Source organism: Vombatus ursinus, unplaced genomic scaffold, assembly GCF_900497805.2.
Source record: "Vombatus ursinus unplaced genomic scaffold, bare-nosed wombat genome assembly UNPS02014830.1, whole genome shotgun sequence".
Lineage (NCBI taxonomy): Eukaryota > Metazoa > Chordata > Mammalia > Diprotodontia > Vombatidae > Vombatus > Vombatus ursinus.
In genome coordinates this window covers 44,148,464-44,174,756 of record NW_020954608.1, presented here as the reverse complement: position 1 = coordinate 44,174,756, position 26,293 = coordinate 44,148,464, and the positions used below count along the sequence as shown (strand labels likewise).

Sequence of the window (26,293 nt, the reverse complement as noted above, 5' to 3'; positions counted from 1 at the left end):
TAGATAGATAGATAGATAGATAGATAGATAGATAGATAGATAGATAGATACAGAACACAGGGTGAGTTGAAGATGAGGGGGTGATATCTAAAAAATAAAATTAAGGGGTGATAGAGGATTATACTGAGAGGAGAAAGGGAGAGGTAGAATGGGGTAAATTATCTTACATAAAACAGATAAGAAAAAGCTTTTACAGTGGAGGGGAAGTGGGGGAAGGTGAGAGGGAATGAGTGAATCTTATTTTCATTGGATTTAGGTTAAGGAAGGAGTAACATACACACTCAATTGTATGGAAATCTATCTCACCCTACAGGAAAATATGGGGGAAGGGGATAAGGGCAGGGGGGATAATAGAAGGGAGGGCAAATTGGGGGAGGGGTAATCAGAAGCAAACACTTCTGATGAATGACGGGGTCAAAAGAGAGAATAGAATAATCAGGGGATGGGATAGGATGAAGAGAAATATAGTTAGTTTTTTCACATGACTATTATGGAAGTGTTTCACATGACTACACATATGTAACCTGTATCAAGTTGCTTGCCATCTCAATGAGGTTGGGTGGGGCAGGAGAAAGGGAGAAAATTTGGAATCCAAAGTTTTAGAAATAAATGTTTAAAAATATTTTTACATGAAACTGGGAAATAAGATATACAGGCAATGGGGTGTAGAAATCTATCCTGCCCTACAGGAAAATAGAAGGAGAAGGTAATAGAAGGGAGGGCAGATTAGGGGAAGAAGTATTCAGAATGCAGGCTGTCTTGGGGTGGGAGAAAAGGAAAGATGGTGAGAAAATTTGGAACTCAAAATCTTGTGGAAATGAATGTTGAAAACTAAAAATTAATTAATTAATTACAAAACTAAAAAAAGGAAAAAACTCAAGATAAATAAAGTAAAAACAAAGTATGCTGCAATCTGCATTCAGACACCATTAGATTTTTGCCTGGGGATGGATAGTATTTTTCATCATAAGTCCTTCAGAGTAGTCTTGGATCCTTGTATTGTTGAAAATAGCTAAGTCATTCACAGTTGATCATCTTGCAATATTGCTGTTACTTTATACTTAGTACATTTTACTTTGCATCAGCTCATATAAGTCTTTCCAGGTTTCTCCCTGCTCATCACTTCTTATAGTACACTTCCCTAATTGATGGGCATCCCTCATTTTCCAATTCTTTACCCTCAGAAAAAAATTGATATAAATATTTTCGTACATTTTGGTCCTTTTACTTTTTTTAATCTCTTTTGGGATACACATCTAGTAAGTGATATTGCTAGCTCAAAGGGTATGCATTGTTTAATAACCCTTTGACCATAGTTCCCAATTGCTCTACAGAATGCTTGAATCAGTTCACAACTCCACCAACAGTGCATTAAAGTCTCACTTTTTCCCACATCCCCTTGAACTTTTGTCATTTACCTTTTCTGTCCTATTAGCCAATCTAATAGGTATAAGGTAATACCTCAAAATTTTAATTTGCTTTTCTCCAATCAATAGCGAGTTGGAGTATTTTTTCATATGGCTATAGATAGCTTTGAGTATTTCATATGAAAATTTATCTTATCTTCTGATCATTATCAATTGGGGAATGACTCTTATTTTTATAAATTTGACTCAGTTCTCCATATGTTTGAGAAATGAGGCCTTTATCAGATAAACTTGCCTCAAAATCTTTTTCACAGTTACTATTGCTAACTGTATTTCCCTCCATCCTAATCCCCCCACTGCATTTATTCTATTTTCTCTCTCCTTTCACCCTGTCACTCCTTAAAAGTGTTTTGCTTCTGACTACCCCCTCCCCCAATATGCCTTTCCTTCTTTCACCCCTCCTTCTCTTATTCCCTTCTCTTCCTACTTCCCTATAGGGTAAGATAGATTTCTATACCCAATTGAGTGTGTATGTTATTCCCTCTTTGAGCCAATTCTGATGAGAATAAGGTTCACTCACTCCCCCTCCCTTCCCCCCTCCTTCCCCTCCGCTGTAAAAGTTTTTTCTTGCCTCTTTTATGTGAGATAATTTATCCCACTCTACTTCTCCCTTTCTCTTTCTCCTACTTACTACATTCTTCTCTCACCCCTTAACTTTATTTTTAGATATAATCCCTTTATATTCAACTCACATCTGTACCCTATGACTATGTATAATCCTTATAACTGCCCTAATAATGAGTCTTATGGGTTACAAATATTATCTTCCCATGTAGGAATATAAACAATTTAACCTTATTAAATCTCTTATGATTTCCCTTTCCTGTTTACCTTCTTATGGTTCTCAAGTCTTGTATTTGAAAGTCAAATTTTCCATTCATCTCTGATCTTTTCTCAAGAATGCTTGAAAGTCCTCTATCTCATTGAATGTCCATTTTTCCCCTGAAAGTTTATATTTAGTTTTGCTGGGTAGGTGACTCTTGGTTGTAATACTAGCTCCTTTACTCTTAAGGATATCATATTTCAAGCCCTCCAATCCTTTAAATTAGGATTTAAAGGATTTAAAATTAGGATGCTAAATCTTATGTTGTCTTGACTGTGGCTTCATGATACTTAAATTATTTCCTTCTGGCTGCTTGAAATATTTTCTCCTTGACCTGGGAGCTCTGGGATTTGGCTATAATATTCCTGGCAGTTTTCATTTTGGGATCTCTTTCAGGAAGTTATTGGTGGATTCTTTCTATTTCTATTTTACCCTCTGGTTCTAGAATATCAGGGCAATTTTCCTTGATAATTTCTTGCAAGATGATGTCTAGGCTCTTTTTTTGATCATGACTTTCAGGTAGTTCAATAATTTTTTAAATTATCTCTCTTGGATCTATTTTTCAAGTCAGTTGTTTTTCCAGTGAGATATTTCACATTGTCTTCTATTTTTTTATTCTTTTGGCTTTGTTTTATAATTTCTTGACTTCTCATAAAGTCATTAACTTCTATTTGCTCCATTCTGATTTTTAAGGAATTCTTTTCTTCAGTGAACTTCAGACTTTGTTTTTTTTTTCCATTTGGCCAATTCTGCTTTTTAAGTATTTTTCTCCTCCTTGGCTTTTCAGACCTCTTTTGCATTTGGGTTAGGCTATTTTTTTAAGGTGTTGTTTTCTTCAGTATTTTGGGGGGTTTCCTTTAGCAAGTTGTTGACTAGTTTTTCATGATTTCCTTGTATCACTCTCATTTCTATTCCCAATTTTTCCTCTATTTCTATTACTTGGTTTCCAAAATCCTTTTTGAGTTCTTCCATGGCCTGATATCAATTCATATTTTTCTTGGAGGCTTTGGATGTAGGAGTTTTGACTTCATTGTATTCTTCTGAGTATATGTTGTTTTGATCTTCCTTGTCACCATAGTAACTTTCTATAGTCAGTGTCTTTTTCTATTGTTTGCTCATTTTCCCAGCCTAATACTTGACTTTTAACTTTTTGTTAAAGTAGGGCTCTGTTTCCAGGGTGGAGATAACACTGTCCCAAGCCTCAAGGGTTTCATGTAGTTGTTTTCAGAGATATTTCTAGGGACCTGTAAGTTTTCAGTTCTTCCAAAGTAGTATGATCTAAGGAGAGGTGTTTACTCCTTTCCTGGAGTGTGCTCTGATCTTTGAGTGACCACAAGCACTCTTTTCTACCCTGGAACTGTAAGGAGTGGTCCCACCTCACTGTGGCCATAAGCTCTGCTGTGTTAGTGCTCCTCCTCACCCTGGGAGTGCCACCTAGGACTGCAACCCAGATCCAAGTATGGGCAAAGCAACAGAGTCCTGCCCTAGTGCTAGCAAAAAAAGACCCCTGTAATCTCCTTCTGATCAGTTGTTCAACCCCCTTACTATCTGTGGGTTGAGAGCTCTGGAAGCAGCCACTGCCACTGCTAATTTAATCACTCCCAAGACTTACTCCTGGTTTGCTGTGGCCTGGGCTGTGCTGGAGTAGCCTGTGTTAGACTGTGCTCCTGTCTCACCCAAGTGTGACAGACCTTTACTGCTGGCATTCTAAATGTTTTTGGCATCTGTGGCCTGAGAGGTCTGGAAACCACCACTGCTGCCAATGATTCAGTCACCCCAAGAACTGCTTCTAGTTTGCAAGGGGCCAGGTCTGCACTAGCACAATCTGTGCTAGGGTGTGATCCTCACTCACCCAACTGCAACAGACCTTTCCTACCTTATCTCTGCCATCTTGGCTCTGCCCTGGGTCATGCTAATGCAAAGTGATCTTCTTAAAGGGCACATCTTTGTTATCTTCCCTATTTAACTCCATTCCCTATTCAAATTCCATTAGCTCCTTATCACCACCAGGATCAAATATAAAATCTTCATTTTGGCTTTTTAAGTCCTTTATCACCTGCCCCCTTCTTACCTTCACAGTTTTCTTATACCTTTCTCTCTTCCGAGAAGTTTTCAAACTGGGCACACTAGACTTCTTGCTATTCCTTGCATAAGACACTTGTACCTCCTGACTATGCATTTTCACTTACTGTCCCTCAGGCCTGGAATTCTCTCCCTCCTCACCTCCACCTCCTGGCTTACCTGGCTTATTTAAAGTATCAACTAAAGTCCCACTTTCTGCAAGAAATCTTTCCCAGTGCTCCATCATCTTAGTGGCCTTGCTTCTAGAACTGCCCCTAATTTATACTGAATATATCTTGCTTGCACATAGTTCTTTATATGCTAACTCTCCCATTAGACTATCAGCTCCTTTATAGCAGGGACTGTATTTTGTGTGTGTGTGGGGGGGGTGTATCCCCAGTGCTTAGCATAGTGCCTGGTACATAGTAGACTTTTAAAAAATAGTTAGAAAATCAGACAAGAATTACACAGGATAAGAAAACTTGGATAGGTTTTGAACTGCAATGATTTCTAAATACCCATACCAATTGGAGCAATGATCCATTGATACTATTTTTATCATGGCACCCAGCTTGATAATTACCAAATATCTCAGCCTATCAATCAAGGCTATACTAGCTAAATACTCTTCTCTCTTCCCTATCTGAATTTACATATTTAACTTCATACTTTATATTCCTGACCATGGTCTTTCCATTCTGGTCAAGTTTCTTGTTGTTTAGTCATGTCCAACACTTTGTGATCCCATGTACCATAGTACATCAGGCCCTTTTATCCTTCATTATCTCTCAAAATCTGTCCAAGTTCATGTTTATTATTTCTATGACACTATCTCATCCTCTGCCATCCCTTTTTCCTTTTTGCCTTCAATCTTTCCCAAAATCAGAGTCCTTTCCAATGAGTCCCATCTTCTCATTATGGGGCCAAAGTATTTAAGTTTCAACTTCAGTATTTTACCTTTCAGTGAATAGCCTGAACTAATTTCTTTAAGTATTGACTGATTTGACCTCCTTGCTTTCCAAGGAACTCTTAAAAGTCTTCTCCAGCACCACAATTTGAAAGTGTCAGTTTTGTGGGGCTTAGCTTTCCTTATAGTCCAACTCTTATAGCCATACATTACTACTGGAAAAACCATAGCTCTGACCATATGGACCTTTGTTGGCAAAGTCACTTCTCTGCTTTTCAGTATGCTGTCCAGATTTGCCATAGCTTAACTTCCAAGGAACAAGTGTCTTTTAATGTCATGGCTACAGTGACCATCTGCAGTGATATTTAGGTCCAAGAATATAAAATCTGACACCACTTCCATTTTTTCTCCCTCTATTTGCCAGGAGGTGATGGGGCTAGTTGCCAAGATCTTTGATTTTTTTATATCTTAAGCTTCAAGCCAGCTTTGACACTCTCCTCTTTCATCCTCATCCAGAGCATTCTTAATCCGTCTTCAGTTTCTGCCATCAGAGTGGTATTGTAAGCATCTCTGAGATTGTTGATATTTCTCCCAGCAATCTTAATTGCAGCTTTTGATGCATCTGGACTGACATTTTGCATGTACTTTGTTAAATAAAGTTAAATAAATAAGGTGACAATATATAGCCTCACCATGCTCCTTTCCCAATGTTAAATCAATCAGTCTTCCATGTTTGATTCTAACTGTTGCTTCTAGGCCCACATACAGGCTCCTCAGGAGACAAGAAGGATGATCTGGTACTCCCATCTTTGAGGACTTGCCATATTTTGTTGTGATTCGCACAGTCATATGCTTTAGTGTAGTCAATGAAGCAGAAGTAGATTTTTTTTCTGGACCTCTCTTTTTTTCTCCATAATTTAGCAAATGTTGGCAATTTGGTCTCTAGTTTCTCTGCCTCTTCAAAAACCAGCCTGCTTTCTGGCAATTCTTGCTTCACATATTGCTGAAGACTAGTTTGCAGAATCTTAAGCATAACTATTCTGGCATGTGAAATTAGCACAATTGTTTAGTAATTTGAACATTCCTTGGCATTGCTCTTCTTTAGGACTGGGACTTAAACTGATCTTTTCCAATCTAGTGGCTACTGTTGAGTTTTCCAAATTTGCTGACACATTGAGTCTAGCACTTTAACATCATCATCTTTTAAGATTTTAAATAGCTCAGCTAGAATTCCATCACCTCTACTAGCCTTATTGTTAACAACACTTCCTAAAACCCACTTGACTTTATTCTCTAAGATGCCTAGCTCTAGATCAATAACCACACCACTGTAGTTATTCAGTGATGTTAAGATCTTTCTCAGATAGTTCTTTTGTGTATTCTTACCACCTCTTCTTACTCTCTTCTGCTTCTGTTAAATCCCTACTGTTTTTTTCTTTTATCATGCCCATTTTTGTGTGAAACATTCCCTTAATATCTCTAATAATCTCTTGTGAGATATCAAGTGACCTCTTGTCTTTCCTATTCTATTGTTTTCTTCTATTTCTTTGCATTGTTCAGTTAAGAAAACTTTTTTATTTCCCCTTGCTATTCTCTGGAATTCCGCATATCTTTTCATTTCTCATTTCCCTTTCACTTTTCTTCTTTCCTCAGCTACTTGCAAAGTCTCATCAGTCAGTCATTTTGCTTTCTTGCTCCTCATTTTTCTTTGGAATTTTTTTTGTTGCTGCTGCCTCCTGTACAATATTGTATCCATAGTTCTTCAGGCAGTCATCTACCAGATTTAATCCCTTAAATCTATTCATCACCACCACTTCATATTGATGAGATGTTATTTAGGTCATATCTATATGGTCTGATGGTTTTCCCTATGTTCTTCAATTTAATCCAGGTTGTGTTTTAATTGATTGTATAGAGTTTCTTCACCTTTGGCTGCAAGGTATATAATTAATCTGGTTCTATATCGACCATATGGTGATGTCCATGTGTAGAGTCACCTTTTAGGTTGTTGAAAAAGAGTGTTTGCTATGACCTGTGATTTATCTTGACAAAACTCTATTAGTTTCTGCCCTACTTCATTTTGTTCTCTAAGACCAAACATGCCTCTTATTCCAATTATCTTTTTTTTGTTGCTTTTTTGTAAGGTGATTGGGGTTAAGTGACTTACCCATGTCACACAGCTAGTAAGTTTAAGTGTCTAAGACTGGATTTGAACTCAGGTCCTCCTGACTCTAAGGCCAGAGCTCTATTCACTGCGTACCTAGCTGCCCCCCAATTATCTTTTGATTTCCTGCTTTAGCATTCCAATCTCCCATGGTGAATGTGACTTTTTTTTGGTGTTATTTCTTGAAGATATAGGTCTTTGTAGAACTGATCACCTTTAGCCTCAGTGGTTGGAGCATAGACTCGTATTACTGTGATATTTGAACAATTTCCCTTTTATTCAAACAGATATCATTGTCATTTTTGAGATTATACCCGTGTATTGCTTTTCTCACCCTTTTATTAACTGTGAAGCCTATTCCACTTCTTAGGGATTCTTGTCTTCAATAGTATAGATAGTGATCACCTAAATTAAATTCACTCATTCTGGTCCATTTAAGTTCACTGACACCCTATATGTCAATGTTTAATCTTTTCATCTCCTGTTTGACCTCATCCAGCTTATGTTGGTTGATAAATCTTACATTCCAGGTTCTTATGTAATATTGATCTTTACAGCATTGTACTTTTCTTTCATCATCAGACACAGCCACAGGTGAACTTCCTTTCAGCTTTGACCCAACCACTTCATTTGTACTGGAGCTATTTGTATGTGTCCTCTGCTCTTCTTCAATAGCATATTAGAAACCTTTCAATCTGAGGGGTTCATCTTCCCAATGTCATTTCTTTTATCATTTTAGTCCATGAGGTTTCTTGGCAAAGATACTGGAACAGTTTGTCATTTATTTTTCCAGTGGATCATCTTTTGTCAGAACTCTCCACCGTTTGCTTCTCCAACTCATTTTACAGCTGAGGAAACTGAAGAAAATAGGTTAGTTGACTTGCTTAGGGTGACACAGCTAGTAAATACTTTTGCAGATTTATATATAATCTCTTTAAAAGGGGAATAGCTGAAGATAGGATAATAAATGCTATGAATCTCTTTCATTTATTCTTCCATCCTCTTATTTCAAGTAAGTGAATCAAGATAAATGCTATCTTGTTTTAAGTTATTTTGTTTAATGTTATTTCTGTGATTCATCACACTAATTAATTTTTCTATACCCCATTAATATTGCTTTGGTCCTGCCTACTTCACCTTTCCTCTTTCTCACTTCAAATCTCTTCACATAATAGTGTTAAAACAATTAGTTTAGAGGAAATAGATTAGATCTGTATTTTGTTGTAATTTTCAAGGAATTTAATATGTTATAGGATTGGGCAATATCTCTAGCACTTTGCACACTGTCTGGCGCATGAATAAATGATAATTGACTCATTGAATTGGTGGACCCAATTAAAGGGGTTTGGTTATGTAAAATATTAGAAAGAACTTCATTATACCAATACTACCTTCGTAACTTGGTCCCACAAATAAGCAATATACTCTGAAACTAAAGTTTCTGCACAATACATAACTATAAGATCATGAGACTTTTTTGTGAGAAGATTGTAGAGAAAATCTCCTGATTTTATAAGCATATATTATAAATGAATTTCTTAGCTAGACAAATACTCAGGAAAATTAAATTTTAAAACATTGATTATACATCCTCTGTGTGCCACGCAACAGTGGAAGTAGAAAATTTAATAGTGGGATATGTCACACACAAAGATAATACAAATAAACAATTCCAAAGAAAAGTGAGGAAACACAGAATATATTTAGTTCTTTTAAATACTTGGAATATGATCTAAATTTATTATAGCAGTTATATGTTTTTGCATGTTTTTAAGTCCACAGAAAGCTTATGCTTCCCTTTTGTTTTTAGGGTGCTTAGAAACAGGAGCTATCATTGGTCCTTTGATCGGTTTTTTGTTAGGATCATACTGTGTGAAAATGTATGTAGACATTGGATCTGTGAATACAGGTAATCCGTGTGTGTGTGTGTGTGTATGTGCATGTGTGTGTGTGCACAAGTGTGCACAATAGAAATACAAGGTGTCACAAAAGTCAGTATTAACTCTTACTTCCCCTTACCCCTGTAATCATGGCCCTAGGAGATATTGGGCAACTTGGACACTTCAAGATTTAAACATTTGCCATGACTTTATTTGTCATTCAATGTATGGCCCACTTGAGGGAAATGATCAGCATGTCTCCCCAAACCCAAATCAACTTATAGTTGCTAAAAAAAACCTCATATATTGCTAATTGTCTCCCATAATACTCTTCATTCCCCATCTCCTTTCCTCCCTCTCTCTCTCTCTCTCTCTCTCTCTCACACACACACACACACACACACACACACACACACAAGTCCCACCAAGAAGCATTTTCCTGCACCAAGTTCTTGGTGTCAAATTTCACTGAGAAAATTCATCATCTTGGCCAATCAGGGCATAATCTTTCACTATAATATACTTTAGGATTCTGTTTCCTAAGATGTTCTTAAAAAACACTTCCAGTAAACAGTGAAGACTATACCTCAGCATATACTGCTAATTCATTGTTTTTGTTTATTGCCTCCTGTTTAAAAATCCCAAGGCCTTCATTCTATGCCAGGAGGCAGCTAGAAAGAACTTTTCTCATGGCCACAGTAGATACCTTAGGAGGTAGATTGTCAACAATATATATATAAAATCAAGGACATGCATATGAGATGTTCTGAGTATGCCTAGGTGCACCTTGTATCAAAAAAATAGGTAGCTTTATATTTGAATTTAATCAAATTGTTTTTAATAATTTTAATATTTAAAATGTTTTATATTATTTAAATAAATTTTAATTTTATTTAGATAAATAAAATTTTATAATGAATAAATTTATTGATTTATTTAAATTAACATTATTTAATAAATTTATTACTTTATTAAATAATTTTGAATTTTAATTATTTAAATATTAAATAAATGGTTTTAATTAATAAATAAATTTTTAAATTATGTTATTAACACTTTGAATATTAAATGCTTTTAATATTAAAGTGTGAATTGTATTATGTCATAAGTGATGATTAATTGTTATATAGATGTTAGAGAAGTCTATGCATAGCTTATCCTTGACCACAGCTGCAAGGGAACAGAGACTAATGAGAGGAGACTCATTTGAGCCAATAGGTAGGCTATTATCCAAACTACCAAGGGCTAATCTTGCCTCTGATATTGGGGTTATGGGGGCTTATGGAGAGTAGAAACAGGGAACTATCACAAACAAGAAAACATGAAAGAGGAGCTATCAGGAGTGGCTGCTGAGAGGAATCATAAGGTGTAAGATGAACAGTGAGAACATTCTCAAGCTAGGGATGATGGGATGATTGGATCATATGAATTGAACAAAATCTGAACAAAATTGAACAAAATTCAGGCATAAGCTAGGAAGAGATGCTATACCTTTCTCAGAAGAAATGAATATGTTATGAGTTACCTATTCACTTTAACACCTATTTCTCTCTAAGACAAGCTCAGAAAATTTTGGTAGCTGTTCTGAATGCTCATTTTTACTTCTAAACTATTATATGTGATAAAACTGTAGGCCAACAAAAACCCAAACTGTCTGTCTTATTTGAGTTAATGCTTAAATGCATAGATAAAATGGTGGGGGGAGAGGGGAAGTGTTCTTTTTACCAAAATGAAAGATTTTATTATGCTTGAGCTGGATCTGAGGATTTGAGATAAGTCAAGGGTAAAGTAGAGAGACTAGCTTTAGACTTTAATAAGTCCCACAAATGTAAGATTTTTTTTTGCTTAGTTTGATTAATAAAATTAATGTCTTTTGTGATTGAATGTCTAATACATACTGTCCTTTTAAAAAATAAAATTCTTTGAGTATTGTATCTGTGTAAAACTAACTTATTTCTTACTTAGAATGTGTTTAGGCCCATTCTCTTTATGTTTAACCAGAAAGGCATTTAGTGCTAATAAAGTAGACTTTTTACTTTAATTAAACTTATAGTTATTCAGAAATAAATACTTTAAAATTCTTACTCAAATACTCAAATGGTTCTCTGATCTCCTCAATGTAGCTATTCCTTCCAATGATCTCCATGGCTGCTCTTCCTGTGCATTTCATGTCTATTCCACATTCTGAAATATCTTTAAATATAACACTTTATTTGAGATGGCTATAAAAAAATTAGTTCATTGCTAAATTTTAGTGCTTAAGTATAAGACTAAAAATTACAAGGTAAAACTGAGTTTCATGAGTACTTCCTAAATTATCATTTTGTACTTAATTGGATCTCAAGATCTACCAAACAACATAAACTATAGAATTCAGAGTTCATTTAAACTATATTTATTGATTTCCAGATGATCTGACCATAACTCCTGCTGATACACGGTGGGTTGGCGCATGGTGGCTCGGTTTATTGGTATGTGCAGGAGTAAATGTGCTTTCTGGAGTTCCTTTTCTCTTCTTGCCCAAATCTCTTCCGAAGGTAGGATTAGAAACTAATATGAATATTATAGAAAAAGATGAGAGAAATGAAACCAAAGCAGAAAAGAGAGACATCACTATAGGTAAGCAAACAAAAAAATAATTTAGAGGTTTAAAATTTATTCCTTGTATTATGTATACATTTCATACCTAATATAATTTATCTATTAATATTGTTTTGAGATAGCTGATTGTAACTAATTTTGATTATTTAATTAATAATCATTCTTTTAGTGAACAAACTTTTTTTAAAGGATCTTTGGTTTTAGTGATAGAACTCCAGATGTTAAAACTTCTTTTACTAATGTAGATCAACACTTGTTCTTCAATTTATAGTATTGCCTAGGGCACTGAGACTTTAAGTGGCTTACCCCACATTGGCTTGCCAAAATGTGCTAGAAGTAAGATTTGATCCTCAGTATTCCTGGCTTCAAGAACAGCTCTCTGGTGACTATACTATGCTGTCTCTTGTATAAACTACTAAAGTAGAATAAAGTAGACTATTTTAGAAGCTTCAGAATTTGGGGCTATTTGGATATCATTCCCCTCCTTGGTTAATCATCATGATTGGAAAATAGAGTGTTCATTTTAAAGAACTATCCTGGTTAATATCCCATACACAAATTACTAGTTTTCAGGGAATTATAATTCTGGTCATTATTTAATCTTTGTTTGGTGCCACAGGAGCAAATTAGGTTCTTCATTTCTTCACTCTGCTACATGTGTGCCAATATAGTGAATAATGGAGATACCCAGTTCATAGGTTATTGAATTTTCACTTTTTTATCCATACTTATGATTTCAACACTATGGGAAACTACTAGTATGGAAAATCTCAGCACAGATGAAGATGAATGTACTTTAATTAATAGCATTAAGACGGTTATTTAGATCACAGAGACACTCTGACTTGTTGTATATGTTGGATGCAAGATTTGAATACAGGTTTTCTTAACTCCAAGGCTGGCCTTTATTCACCCTACCATGCTGCCTTTCAGACTATTGTCTAAAATTAATAAATTATACTTTCATAATAAATCAGAACATTAAAGGGGATGTTTATGGCTGGAAACAGTCCTTCAGCTTTCAAAGGAAATTAATTTATTCATAGATGACCTCAAATGCACTATTCTATGCAAAGTATAAGCAACAAAGACCTTCCCCCACAACACATAGCGATGTTCTGGGCATACAGTAGGTCCACATTAAGTATTTATGGAATTGACTAAAGAAATATGTTAATTGTCCTAATATCCTCTACTTGCTGAAGATGCATTTTAACAGCAAACAAGGATAAAGTTCTGGTGGTGGAATATCAGGCATCCATGACAGTTAAGAGAGAATGTAAGGGAGAAGAAGAGGGAAGTGTCACAACAGGGTATGATAGTTTTCTTGCTTTTTCCATTTTTACTGTGTGGTGCCATTCATTCAATCAGAAAGTATTGATAATAAATGTATTAAGCACCTACTAGTGAAAGGATAGCACTACAGAGACCACCTAGACCTCAGGATTGCCCTTTTTTTGAGTGTCTCTGAGGGTAAAAATATCTTCCCTTTAAGGGGGGATATTGGCAAACTATGAAGAGTACAGAGCAGGGTGGAGTGAGGAACTAGAGACTTGTGTTATATGAAAACAGGGAGAAAGAACTGAGGATGTTTAGTCTGTAGAAAAAAAGACTGTAGAGATGGGTCCACATCGTAGTGGCTGTCTTCAAGTATTTGAGGGGTTCTCATAAGGAAGAATCATACTTTTTTGCTTAGCCCCAAAAAGCAGAATTAGGAACACTTGACAGAGATTGCAGAACTTCATATTTATTCTTGGTAAAATGAAAAATTTCCTAATAATTAAGAGGAATGAGCTGCTTTGGAAAGTAGCACATTAATCCCCTATAAACAGAAGTTGTGAGACCATTAATTAAGGAAAGATAAGATAAGATTTCTGCTCAGGTCTATGCTAGACTTCCATGGCCTAAGAAATACCTACCAATTCTGATATTCTTATGAGTTCAAGGCTGGTCCCGTGTGTGTGTGTGTGTGTGTGTGTGAGAGAGAGAGAGAGAGAGACAGAGAGACAGAGAGACAGAGAGACAGAGAAAAAGAGAGACACAGAGAGAGACAGAGAGACAGAGACAGACACAGAGAGAGAGACAGAGACAGAGACAGAGAGAAAGAGAAAGAGAGACAGAGACAGAAAGACAGAGAGAGACAGAAAGAGAGAGAGCATAGCCAAACTACTTAAACTCTGTCTTTCTCAGTTTCTTCAACTGCAAAATGAGAATAATAATAATAGCCCCTATTTTCACAGGGTTATTGTGGGGATCAAATGAGATAATATATGTTAAGCAATTAGTATAGTGTGTGGCATACAGTAGGAACTTAATAAATGCTTATTACCTTCCCTTCCATCCAAAGATTATCTCTAAATATTTCATAATTTGGCTTAAGCTTGCCTTGTGTTAGTTGTTAATTAAGGCAACTAAGTTAAATAAAGTCATATTTATTGCCCTTTAATCTATGCTGGGTCATTGGCCTACAAGAGTCCTGTGTGTGTGCATGTGATAAGTCTGTGCCTCAAAAAAAGTTGCCCCAAAGTCATAGGATACAAAGCTGGAAAGGACTTCCAGCAATCATTTAGCCCAACTCTCATTTTACAAATGAAGAAATGGAGACATAAGAGATAAAGTGGCATGACCATGATCATATAGCTAGTTATTTACAGATGATTAAATTGGCATTCAGAAAGGTTCAGTGATTTGTATAAAATTACACAACTAATAAATAGAGGCTACACCTGGTACTCAGTACTCTTCTGTTCCACCAGATTGCCTTCTTCTCACAAAATTATACCATTAATATATTATAACCAAACTCACTGTAATTCTGTGAAGTCCCTGGTCTGGAACCAATTCTTTGGTCCCAAAGATGTGAACTCCTCTGGTAATCCATCTAATTACTGTGTGTACATCAACATTGCTCTCCTTGAATTCCTCCGTCCCAGAGGGGGAAGAGAGTCAATGATAGTTAGTTATCTATAATAATCAACAGAGCCTGAGGGAAGAATTCTCCTGGGTAAAAAGTAGAACATGGTTTAAGTCACCTTCCAAAAAGGAAAAAAATAATCTGTGCTTGAGTAATAAAACTCAGAGAAGATAGAGAGCCCATTTTGAAGTCAGGAAAACCTGAATTGAAGTCCTTCCTCTAAGATAATAATGGCTGTATGACCCTGGTAAGTCCTTTAACTCCTCAGTGCTCCCAGGCAACTATCTTTTATATATCACTATATTGTAGTATTATAACTATATTTTAGAACAGATGTCAATCTGCCTTGGTAGGGTAAGTTTCCTACGCCAAAGAAACCTCAGGTCCCATGAAAAAAAATCCAACAGGTGGAGTAAAGTGGAAGTCACAGCAATGGGAAAGTCAGTCTGAAGTATGTCAATGGAAAAGAAATTTTTACATAAAATGTAAAAGGGAGTGGTAAACTATGGCAAGATGATGATTTGTTCCCATACAGTTTCCCATCCAAGATTATGCTCTTATGATGTAAGTATATTAATCATGTTTCAGTCTCTCCAATAAACCAGAATTTCGATGAGATAAACATTATCCCTTAATTCTGGGGCAAGGACATTCCATGTGGCTCCCATGGCCTCTCTTCTGGCCCATAGTCCAACTAGTTTACCAGTCTGGAAGCAAAAACCTTGTCAAAATAATCTAAAATTTCCTGTATAATTGTGCATCTATAATTAAACTGGAGTGAATAAAATTTGGTGTCTCTAGATCAGAGATGAAGTAAGTTCATTGCAACCTTGAGAAGGGTCAACAATTCATAGGGCTCCCCACCTGAGTGATGGAAAGAGGCCTTTTACTCAATCCAATTGTTTCAGGAAAGTTCTATCAATCTACAAGAAATGGAAAAATAACCTACTTGATCTTTGACACATGAAGATTCCTAAGAGTGCTGATAGCCAGCCTATCATTTAAATGCTAGTTTGACCACCCACAAGTTACAAATTAGCCTGGGTTAGGGGCCTGATCAGGGCAGAGGACAACAGAATTATCTCTTCACTAGTCCTGAACATTATCCTTTTGTTTTTAATTCAGACTAAGATAGCAATAGCCTTCTTGACTGACATAGTATACAGAACCTGAATTTGTCTCTTTACAATTTTCACCCATTGCTTTCTCAGGGGCCAAGAAGAACTAGAGCTTAATTCCTTTCCCACGCAATGGCCCTTCAAATATTAAACACAACTTTTTCCAGAATAACCATCCCCTGTTCCGTCAACTGACTCCTCACAAGGAGGAGAGCATGGTGTAATGGAAAGAACACTGGCTTTGGAAACAGAGAACCTAGGTTAAATTCTTGTAATTCTACTCATTATCTACCTCTGTGACCTGGGGTAAATCATTTCACCTCTCTGGGCCTCAGTTTCCTAAACTGTAAAATGAGAGAGTAGGATAAGATTGCCTTCAAAGGTCTCTTCCATCTCTCAACCTATGATCCTCATTTCAAAGCCTATTATTATCCAGGGCGCTTTTATCTGGGCACTCTCTAGCTTTTCAAAATCTTTCTTCAAATGGAGGTTATTTCTGAGAGAGAACATGAGGAAAGAATCCCAGAGAAAGAGTGGAAGTTACATTCTAAGATAGAAAACCAGAATCCAGGCTGAGTTCGACCAAAAACCCACTAGCATGCCAAAATCCAACAGACAAGTTGATAAGAGGGAGACAAAGTTTGCAGCAGTGGCTCTAAAGCTGTATGAGTCAATATTAAATGAGGCAGGATGAAAGCAATATATGGAGAAATGGTAGACATCTCTAAAATAACTATTTTTTCCCCTTCGTGTAGCCTTCCTGCCCAGGACCATATTCCTTTTACATGCTAATCACAGTTCTCCCTTCTTTAGGGGGCTCAGCATTAACAGTGGATCAAACTGTTCCATAAGAATATAACTGATCTTTGTAATGTTGTTTTGCCTAACACTGTTAAGAGCAAATTAATAGCATTAAAAGGTATGCCCAGAAATCAGTATTAGTGTTTTTATCCCTCTTGGATTCCTCTGAGGATTTGGTTTCATTAGTATTTGGCTTAAACAGCAATAAAACTATAATATTTCTAAAGTACAGGAGAGTTTGTAATAATATGTTGTAATAATGCTATCACTTGGAAGCCTACTGGGTTTTTACCTGCTTACCAATACCTGACAAAATGCCTATTCCATAAGCAGTAAATTTCAAGAGAGGAACAGGAGAGAAAGAATAATTAGAAAGCATGTGAATAGACACACACACACACACACACACACATACACACACACACACACACACGGTCATATTTAAATCTTCTGCTCTTATATTTACTATTTAATCATACAATGAAGGAAGCAAATAGTCCATAAGCTGTTGTGATTTTTTTTTCATTTCAGATTTCTTACCATTAATGAAAAGTCTTTTTTGCAATCGAATTTATGTATTATTCTTGGTCACAAGTATATTGCAGTTCAATGCTTTTGTCATTTTGTTCTCTTTCCTGCCTAAATATATGGAACAGCAATATGGCATATCTGCCTCAGAGGCAATCTTCCTAATAGGTATGTCAACTTCTATCTACAATATAAGCTGATTTTTACTATACAGTACTGTGTAATGTAACATAATGGGCCCAGGAAAATCCTCAGATAGATGACTCATGGACTATTTTCACTTCTGGTACACATTTCACTTCTACTAGGTAAATGAACGGGAAATTGAGAGGAAGCAAAGCCTCCAAAAGCTACATCCTGGGAAATGCAGGCTTTCTACTTCATCTCTTCTGTAGGTCTCCTTAGTAAAATTTCATCAATGCAACATGGACTCAGTCAACCTGTTGGAATGAAAATATATTTTATTCTCACCTTTGTAACCTAATTTACTCTTCTGGAAATGAGTGAGGTGTTTGTAGGAATAAGTGTGGTGAGAGGTGGTGAGGAGTGATGCTAAGAACATTGAATTTGTGTCATAAGAACTGGGTTTGAATCCTAACTCTGCTACTTACTATACTACATTTGCAACCTTGGACAAGCTAATCCTCCTTAGGCTTCTGTTTCCTAAGCTGTAAAGGTAAGGGGTTAGGATTGAATCATCTCTAAGGTCCCTTCTAAAACTATGATCCAAGACATCCTACCCATCCTTGAAGGTCCTGATAAAAATAACATCTTCTCCAGGAAGACCCTTGATGTACCTGATCAGAACTGAGCTCTTCCTCCTATGAAGTGACATGCCACTTTTTACTTCACATTACCCTTTTATATCTTGTTCTTATTCACATCTTCCACTCTACTCATCACAGTGTTTTGCATCTATCAGGTCTCTAATGAATACAGGGTGTCCCAAAAGTCTTAGTGTGGTTTTAAGCTTTGACTTAAAGGAAAATCCCCCAATAGGAGGCTCACTGGCTTTAGCTGGAAACCACATTGAGACTTTTGGGACACTTGTACTTGTGTAATTAGTAGGTCTTCCTTCCTTCTCCATATCCATCCTCCATTTCATCTTTTATACCACTGCCTGACTGATTTCACAGAACCACAAATTTTAAAATATGAAAGAACTTTAGGGGTCATCTAACATACTCTTCATTTTATAGTTGAGGAGGCCAAAGCTCAAAGAACTTTTACTCAATTTCCTTGCTCAAGATCATACAGCTAGGAAGTATCTGAGTGGAAACTTCTCCAGATCTACTTGTTCCACAATGCCAGCAGATTTCTGGTACATCATGCCTTTTCTTAAACCAGATAGAAAAAATGGGTTACTTATTAAAAAGCACTATCAAATGTTCATTCCCAAATATAGATTTAAACCTTGCATCCTGTTCTTCAAATGGCTCAATCTTTCCTTGCCAGTTTGCAGGTTCACTTCTTGTTCCCAGTTTGTAACCTTTGTGCCTAACACCACAAAAATCTCTCCTGATTTTAATTAACCCCTTATTACCTCATTTCTCTTTTACTGGCTCATGCTCTTCATTTGTTTGCTCATAAAAAACAATTTTAAAAATGTAAAGTGCTAATATATAGAGAGCACTTGGTTAGGTGGTGAAAGAGCTACAAAGTATAAACAAGATGATCCTTGTCTTCATGAAGTTTACCCTCTAGAAGCAGGATAAATCAAAAACCTAAATAGCTTATAGAATATAATATGTAATCAGTATATTAGAGAGGTTCAAACAAAGTCTTATTAAAGATCTTGGGGAAAAAGTCACTACTAATGGATAAAATCAAGGAAGGTTTAACGGAGAATATGGCATTTGGTTGATCTTTAAAGTTTTAAAGGTTAAGAATTCAACAGATGAAGAGAGGAATAGAAGATATTTCAGGCATGAAAACAGCATGAACAAAAGCATATGAACATAAAAGATAGGATGTATTTGTAATGAAGAAAGTAATCTAGCTTTAGTGGAGCAGAAAGTACATGGAAAAGAGTATTATGAAGGAAAAATGTAAAGAAATGAAGGTACCAAATTGTGAAAGGTTTACAATACCAGAAAAAGGAGTGTGAATGTTATTTGGTAAACAATAGGGAGCTTCTAAAGGTTCTAAAGTCAGAAGAGCCCAAATTTTCATACTGTATAAAGATCACTCAGGTAATAATGTAAAGGACAGAGAGAGGGATGGGGAAAATTAACATTAGAAGAGGAGAAGACCTATTGATGAAATTTTTGATGTACCTCACATAAGTGACAATGAGAACCTGTATTAAGGTCATGGCAGTAAGAATAGAAAAAAGGGGATGAGTGATTATGAGAGATGCTGTAACGGCATAATTGATAGGAATTGGTAATTGGTTAGAAATAAGTGTGAGGGAGAGGGAAGATTCAGAATTCCAAGGTTTTAAACATTAGAGGCTGAATAAATGATGACACCAAGAAACAAATAGAGAAGCCAGAAAGAAGAATTTCAAGGAGAAAGATAATGAGTTCAATTTTGGACTTGCTGACTTTGAGGTACCATTGAATCTTTGAGGTAAGGATGGTCTATACGGAGTTGGAGATGTAAGTCTGGAACTCTTTAAAGACATCAGAGTTTAAAATGTATATCTTATAGTTATCTTTAGATAAGTGGTAATTAAAAATATGGGAGTGAATGAGTTTGCCAAGGGAAAAGGTATAGAATAAGAAGAGAAGAGAGATATGGACAGACCCTTAGAGAACATCCAACATAATGGTTTAGAAAGGAGACAAGAATCCTGAAAAGTGACTGAGACAGGAAGAAAAACAGAAGAATACAGAACTTCTTTAGTCAAGGAACGAAAAGGAATCTAGTAGTAGGGGGATTGTCAATAGTGTCAAATGAAGAAGAAGAGGATGAGGTTGGAAAAAAACATCATTGAATTATAAGATTTGGAGATCGTTGGTGACATTTTCAGTAGCATGGCAAAAGCAGAAGCCAGCCTTCAGGAAAAGAGTGAATAGAAAGGGAATTGGTGACATTGGATGCAGACAACTTTTTTGGAGTTCAGCAGTGAAAGGAAGGAGAAAAAATGTGGTAGCTAGATCACAAAAGATGGGTCAAGCGATGACTTTTAACAATTATGAGGGTTTGGTATGCTTCTGAACAAATGAAAAGGAATAGGTGAAGACAAAAATGTTGAAGATGTGTAAAAGTGTCATGGTTGCTGGAGCAAGGATCTAGAGCAGACCTGCACAATCTGTAGAGCAGGCAATGGCTTGCAGCATTCCTCACATGCAAAGGATGTGTTCCTCTACATTTTTTCACAGGCTGTCATGAAATCCTTTGGTGTGCCACAAGTGGCCCAAGGCCTGAAAGCTGCCCACAGGCTGCAGGTTGTGCAGGCCTGATCTAGAGTAAGTGAGAGAAAATAGGATCCACGGCAAAAAGGATATTAGTCTTAATAAGAGTAGGTAAAACATGCTTTGCGTCCTAGAGGAGGGAGAAGAGAAAAAGCGGTGGTGCTGAGATGTTTTGAAGAATGGAGGAGGAAGACTGAAGGACCTCATGTCAGATAGTTTCAGTCTTTAGCATGAAATTAGTCATCCACTAAAAGTTTTGGGAAGAGAAATACGGAATGGGGAAAAAGAGAAAAGAAGATTTATAATAGATGCTCTAAGATAGGGTAAAATAGAGATCAAGTTTAAGGATTGTCAAGTAGTAGTTTCTTTCCAGCTGAGTTTATACAATATAAATGTATAATAAGTGATGTGAACTCTATTTATCTTCTCTTTCACTGCTCAGTAGCACTAGAGCAAGACCAAAGAAATTGGATGATGGAGGTCAACTAGGGCTGAAAATATATAGGTCTGAAATAGTTAAAGCTCAGGGGAACAAAGAGTTCTAAGGAAGGACATGGTGAAATAAGTAGACAACCATGGGATTAAGGCTGGGCTTGGGAGCAAGCAAAGACAGAGTAGAAGAGATAGACCGAGAAAATAGGGGTGGATCAAGGCATTAAATGTCATGATAAGGGCAAAAAGTAAGCTTAACATAAATGAAAGGGGGCAGGATAGTGGCTATTATTATAAAGGAGAATTTTGAAGTTCCAGATTATAAATATGATACAATTCTAAGAGAAAGTGAGGTTTAACAATGCTGTATGTGGTTGATGGGGATTGGAGAAGGAAGTCATTGGACTTGGGAAAGGCTGATCAGTTTTGTGGTTTGAAGAATGATCAATAAAAATGTTGAACTTCCTTAAAGAAAGGGTGGAAAGAAGAGTATGAACCAAATAGTAAAGTAACAGAAAGGGGAAAGAGTAACCTGAAGGTCCTTAGACTATGCTATTGACAGTAGACAATAACATAAGGTGGTATGAATGGTTGCTCTCTGTAATAGCTGCTTCTTGAATCATTTCCACTTCTTGTTCTCATACCTAATCTAGTGTTACCTAAAATAAGTCATATCTCCATTTTCCTGACATCCTTACAAAAGTTCCTAAATTTATTTTCTTCCTTAATCTCTACCCCTCTCCACACACACATATACATGTCAGAGGTAGTGTGCATGCATACTAGTATATGGAAACACATAGAAAGACACATACACACACTTCCCAACTATACCGCACAGGAATCTACAACCCCTAGCCTCATTGGTACTACACAACCAATTAGTTCACTAGAATTACTTGAACACTTGTTCAAATAAAGAAAACTTTTTCTACAAACTCATGATAGCTGAGATTAAAAGGAATGCTCTTCTAACTTTTGGTTCACAGAGGCAAACTTTAATGTAACTAAAATCAGTTACTTCACTCTGAAAATCATATCCAAGTCCATTTCAAATCCAAATTCACCTAAGTAGATGAAAATATGATGTATAATACAGTCAATAACTTAGTCTTGCTTTAATGTTTCCTCTTCTATTTTCCATATTGGAGTAGGTTGAAATTAATGACTATACTTTGAAATTTTGAACTACTTTAAGAAAACCAATCGCAAATATCTATTAGACACCTACTCTACTCAACATTTTGTTAGAAGCTATCAAAGGTGGGAGTGGAGGCACAAAAGTAGTTTAAGACAGGATTCCTGGTTCGCAAAATGCTTACAACCTAATGTTATTTTATAATTCTCCTAAGTTTACAAAAAATATAACTTTGAAAATCATTTTAACTACATTTTTTTCAAGCCATCTGTCTTTGGAGTAGGTACATAGATGGTGACATAAATGAGATCAACTATCTTTAATTTTTGCTAAACCTAAAACATTACTTACCTACGGCAAGCAGAACAGCAATGAGTTCTAAGGTTCAATGATTACAAGATTACAAATGTGCTCCTTTCATTGTGTTTTTTAGGCATTTATAACTTGACTCCAGTATGCTTTGGATATTTAGCTGGTGGTTTCATTATGAAGAAGTTCAAGATAAATATGAAACAAGCTGCTTATATAGCATTTTGCATGTCTTTATTGGACTACTTTTTGAACATGTTATGTTTTTTAACAGTATGTGATAATTCTCCAGTTGCTGGCCTAACTGTCTCCTATGAAGGGTATGTTCATTTCAATTTGACATTTTCCACCTAAAAAATACCAGTTCAGGTTTGGAGTATAATTTCTTCCCATAAACAATAATTGAATAATCCTTTTGTATCCATGAAAAAATTATTTTCTTTTTGGATTACTTACTTTTATCCCAGGCCTTTTTTTACATTATTCTCAACTCATCTACTCACCACTACCATAGTTTGACCAGATAGATCTAGGTGATCAGCAATAAATAAAATAGGGTTGAGGTTAGGGTCTAGGACACAGAGAAAATGTATTTGTTCCTCTGTGTGTATCTGACTGCATTCCAAAATCTAGAGCACTGAGCTATGAGTCAGAAGATATGGGTTCTAGTAATAGTTCCAGTTATTAGTTATTAGTGGTACAACCTGGGGCATATCACTTCCATAATCTGTAAAATGAGAGGGTTAAAATAAATAACATCAATTATTTTATACTTCCACAATTCTGTGACTACAGAATCATCTTTTTTTTTAATCAATCATTATTTGGCCCCTTCTCTTAGTACTGGTAATTAAAAGTTTACAAGACGGTTATGAAGCATACACACATATACACATGTACATATGCAAGCAGAATTCATGAGACCTGTGGCCAGGCAATCAATCCTTTGCTCTCTTGTCTCCAAGAGAGGTATTGAACAACTGCACACCAGATATTTGTAGTCTAAGAGTACAATTCTTTTTGGGCGTGGGAGGTAAGAATAAAAATCATATGCCCTGGTCACTCTAAAGAGTAGGTAATGGCTCACCCTCTGCCAGTACAAAAGATAGTCTTAAATATTAAGCAAATACATTTATCCAAACTAAAACTAAATAAAATTGAAGTTTGCAGATTAGTGTAGATAATAGAATATAAAAGAATGAATAGGATCTTTGACTTATGATCAAGATAAAAAATCTCAGCTCTACCAAGGAGAAAATGACCTCACAGATCAGAGATGTATCAGCCAATCAAGAGTCACATCTTTCTCCATATATACACAGGTGAATTATCACAGGACTATCCTTTATAGATCTGCCCTGTCTGCCAGGGGCATATAGTCACATATATAATGTCTCTACCATATTTGGTACCAAATATTCAGAATACTACCATTTTTATTATATAGGCATGGCTCAGTCATAAACGCTTGATATCTCTCCAATTGTTTCATTATTTCTTTAAAGAGTATTGTATAATTATATCTATACAAGTATTTATATGCTTTGATTGAATGACCGTCAGATATTTTATGCATTTTTAGATATTTTGAGGGAAAAGTAAAGGGAAGGGAAAGTTATAGAAAGTTATACGTGATCAAAAAAAAGAAGATGGATTGACAACATGGTAAGATCTAGTGAAAACTGAAGGACAGCCTACATATTCCATTAGTATCACCATTATATCAAAAGATTTTGAGGAAGATACCCAGGACCCTGGCAGGACCCCATGTGAATTTATAATCAACATCACTGAAGGGAACAGCTACAGCGATTAGATCACAGATCTTCAATGCATCAGAGGACTGCATTGTAAAATGTTCACATGAATCCATTTGGGATTACACAGATATAAATTAAATAAAAGAATAATTCTGTTTAGTACCCCCACCCACAACACAATACTTAGCACAGTGATTGATATATGGCAGATGCACAGCAAATAAATGTTTATTTGAAAGAAGCAACACATTTTATGTCAAAGATCACTGGACTTAGCCAGATTCAGAAAATCTGGGTTCCAGTTTAGGCTCTGCCACTTATTAGTTATTAAAATAACTTAATTTTACCTAAGTCTCTGTTTTCCTTTCTAAAATGAGAAATTTGGTTGTACAAGATATTTAAGTTCTCTTACAGCTCTGAATTCTATTATACTTTGATTTTATATACTTGGTTATCAAGTTCTTTTTCAGATTTAACATTCTATAAGTTGATGAATCAATGACACAAACATAAACATTAATATTTATGTTAGTCATGTAACTTTCACATTTCAGTTGTACATCATTTCAGAGCTCTAACTTTTCCTATGATCTTATTTCCATTTTCAAGACTACACAGCTTCCCACTTTCTGACTCTCCCATCTTAGGTCTACTTCCTACACCTTGGAGTGAGTAAAAATGCGGGAAATAGCAATATTTTTACTATAACACATTAATATTTTTAGGTGACACAGTATTATATAGTCAAAAGAATGCTTATGAATTAGAAGACAGTTTCAAGTACCATCTCTGAAAATATCTGTGTTACATTGTTGATTGCTTAGTCATTTTGAGTCTACATTTCTCATTTGTAAACTAGTAATAAAGATACTCTTATCAGGTTGTTGAAAGAAAACTATTTTATAAATTATTATGTTATTAATGTAATCAGGGATTCAAAGCCCATTTATGTAAGACTCTCTTCATTGGTGGTGATTAAATTACTTGATGCTATGCTTTCATGACTTTGGGAGAAGAGAGATTCTAAGTCTTCTGGTCTCTAGCTTCAAAAGAGAAGGCAAGCAGGTCCATATTTTCTTCGAGGAGAAGTCTCTAACAAGAGAGGAAGATGCTGGGAAGAGGAGCCAGCACCTCCATTAGGCCCTTATAAGCAACTTGCCACAATAGAGATTATGGAGAATTTCCCCTTGGGTGAGAACTGAGCCTATCTTCCAAGCTCTCACTAGCCCTGCCCCTCATACAGCCACAGAACATCAAGTAATATGCACTATGAGATGCTATTATTATCCAGGTGCTAGATGTCCCAATATCAATACTTTCTTAAAACATTTTAAATGAGAAAGGAAAGAATTATGACCTTTGTTTTAAAAATGTATAATTCTAATATATTTTGTATCACTTTAAATCATTTACAGAACAGAACAGAATGTGAATATGGAAAGTAATGTACTGACTGACTGCAACATTGACTGCAATTGCCAAGATAAAATATGGGACCCTGTGTGTGGAAATAATAATTTATCTTATATGTCAGCTTGTCTTGCTGGTTGTGAGGCATACTTTGGAACAGGAGTGAATATGGTAATGTGTAGACATTCCTTATGGAAGTTGTAAACTTGATTTCATCTTTACAGATGAAATCAGCCTAGACATCATTTTGGAGTCATAAATTCCAACTTGCAAACTTTCTTTAAAATTAAAATTAATACTTTATATACATTTGCAGGGATAAATAGTCAATTTCTATATACTTGATTTGCTTTTTTGCTTCCTAAACTTTACTGGACCAGTATCAAAACAATTCCACAGAAGCTAAAACCAAACATGCCCTAGCAAAATAAAGTGTAGCATTTAGATAATTATCCAGATAATTAGGTTCCTTTCCCCTACCCCCCCCAAAAAATTCCAACCCTAAATAGTGAACCCTGAAATATTTAAATAAGTGAAACAAAAGCAAAGGATTACAATGTAATTACATGGATAAGTTGTTTTTATTTATTCTGCTTTTGACAAATAAATTCAGATTCATTATGAAGGCAATGATATTGCCTGGCATTTTGTTGTTGTTTTT

At 35.8% G+C, this 26,293-nt stretch overlaps 1 protein-coding gene across 1 annotated transcript in view; it reads left to right on the top strand.

Moving 5' to 3' along the window:
• SLCO1A2 (solute carrier organic anion transporter family member 1A2) overlaps positions 1–26,293 on the top strand; it is a 56,941-nt gene that overhangs the window by 18,827 nt on the left and 11,821 nt on the right. The window contains exons 6-10 of the mRNA XM_027838854.1: positions 9,193–9,291; positions 11,672–11,881; positions 17,228–17,392; positions 22,587–22,782; positions 25,638–25,803. Of these exons, the coding sequence (XP_027694655.1) occupies positions 9,193–9,291; positions 11,672–11,881; positions 17,228–17,392; positions 22,587–22,782; positions 25,638–25,803 (836 nt within the window). The remainder of the gene's footprint in view (positions 1–9,192; positions 9,292–11,671; positions 11,882–17,227; positions 17,393–22,586; positions 22,783–25,637; positions 25,804–26,293) is intronic.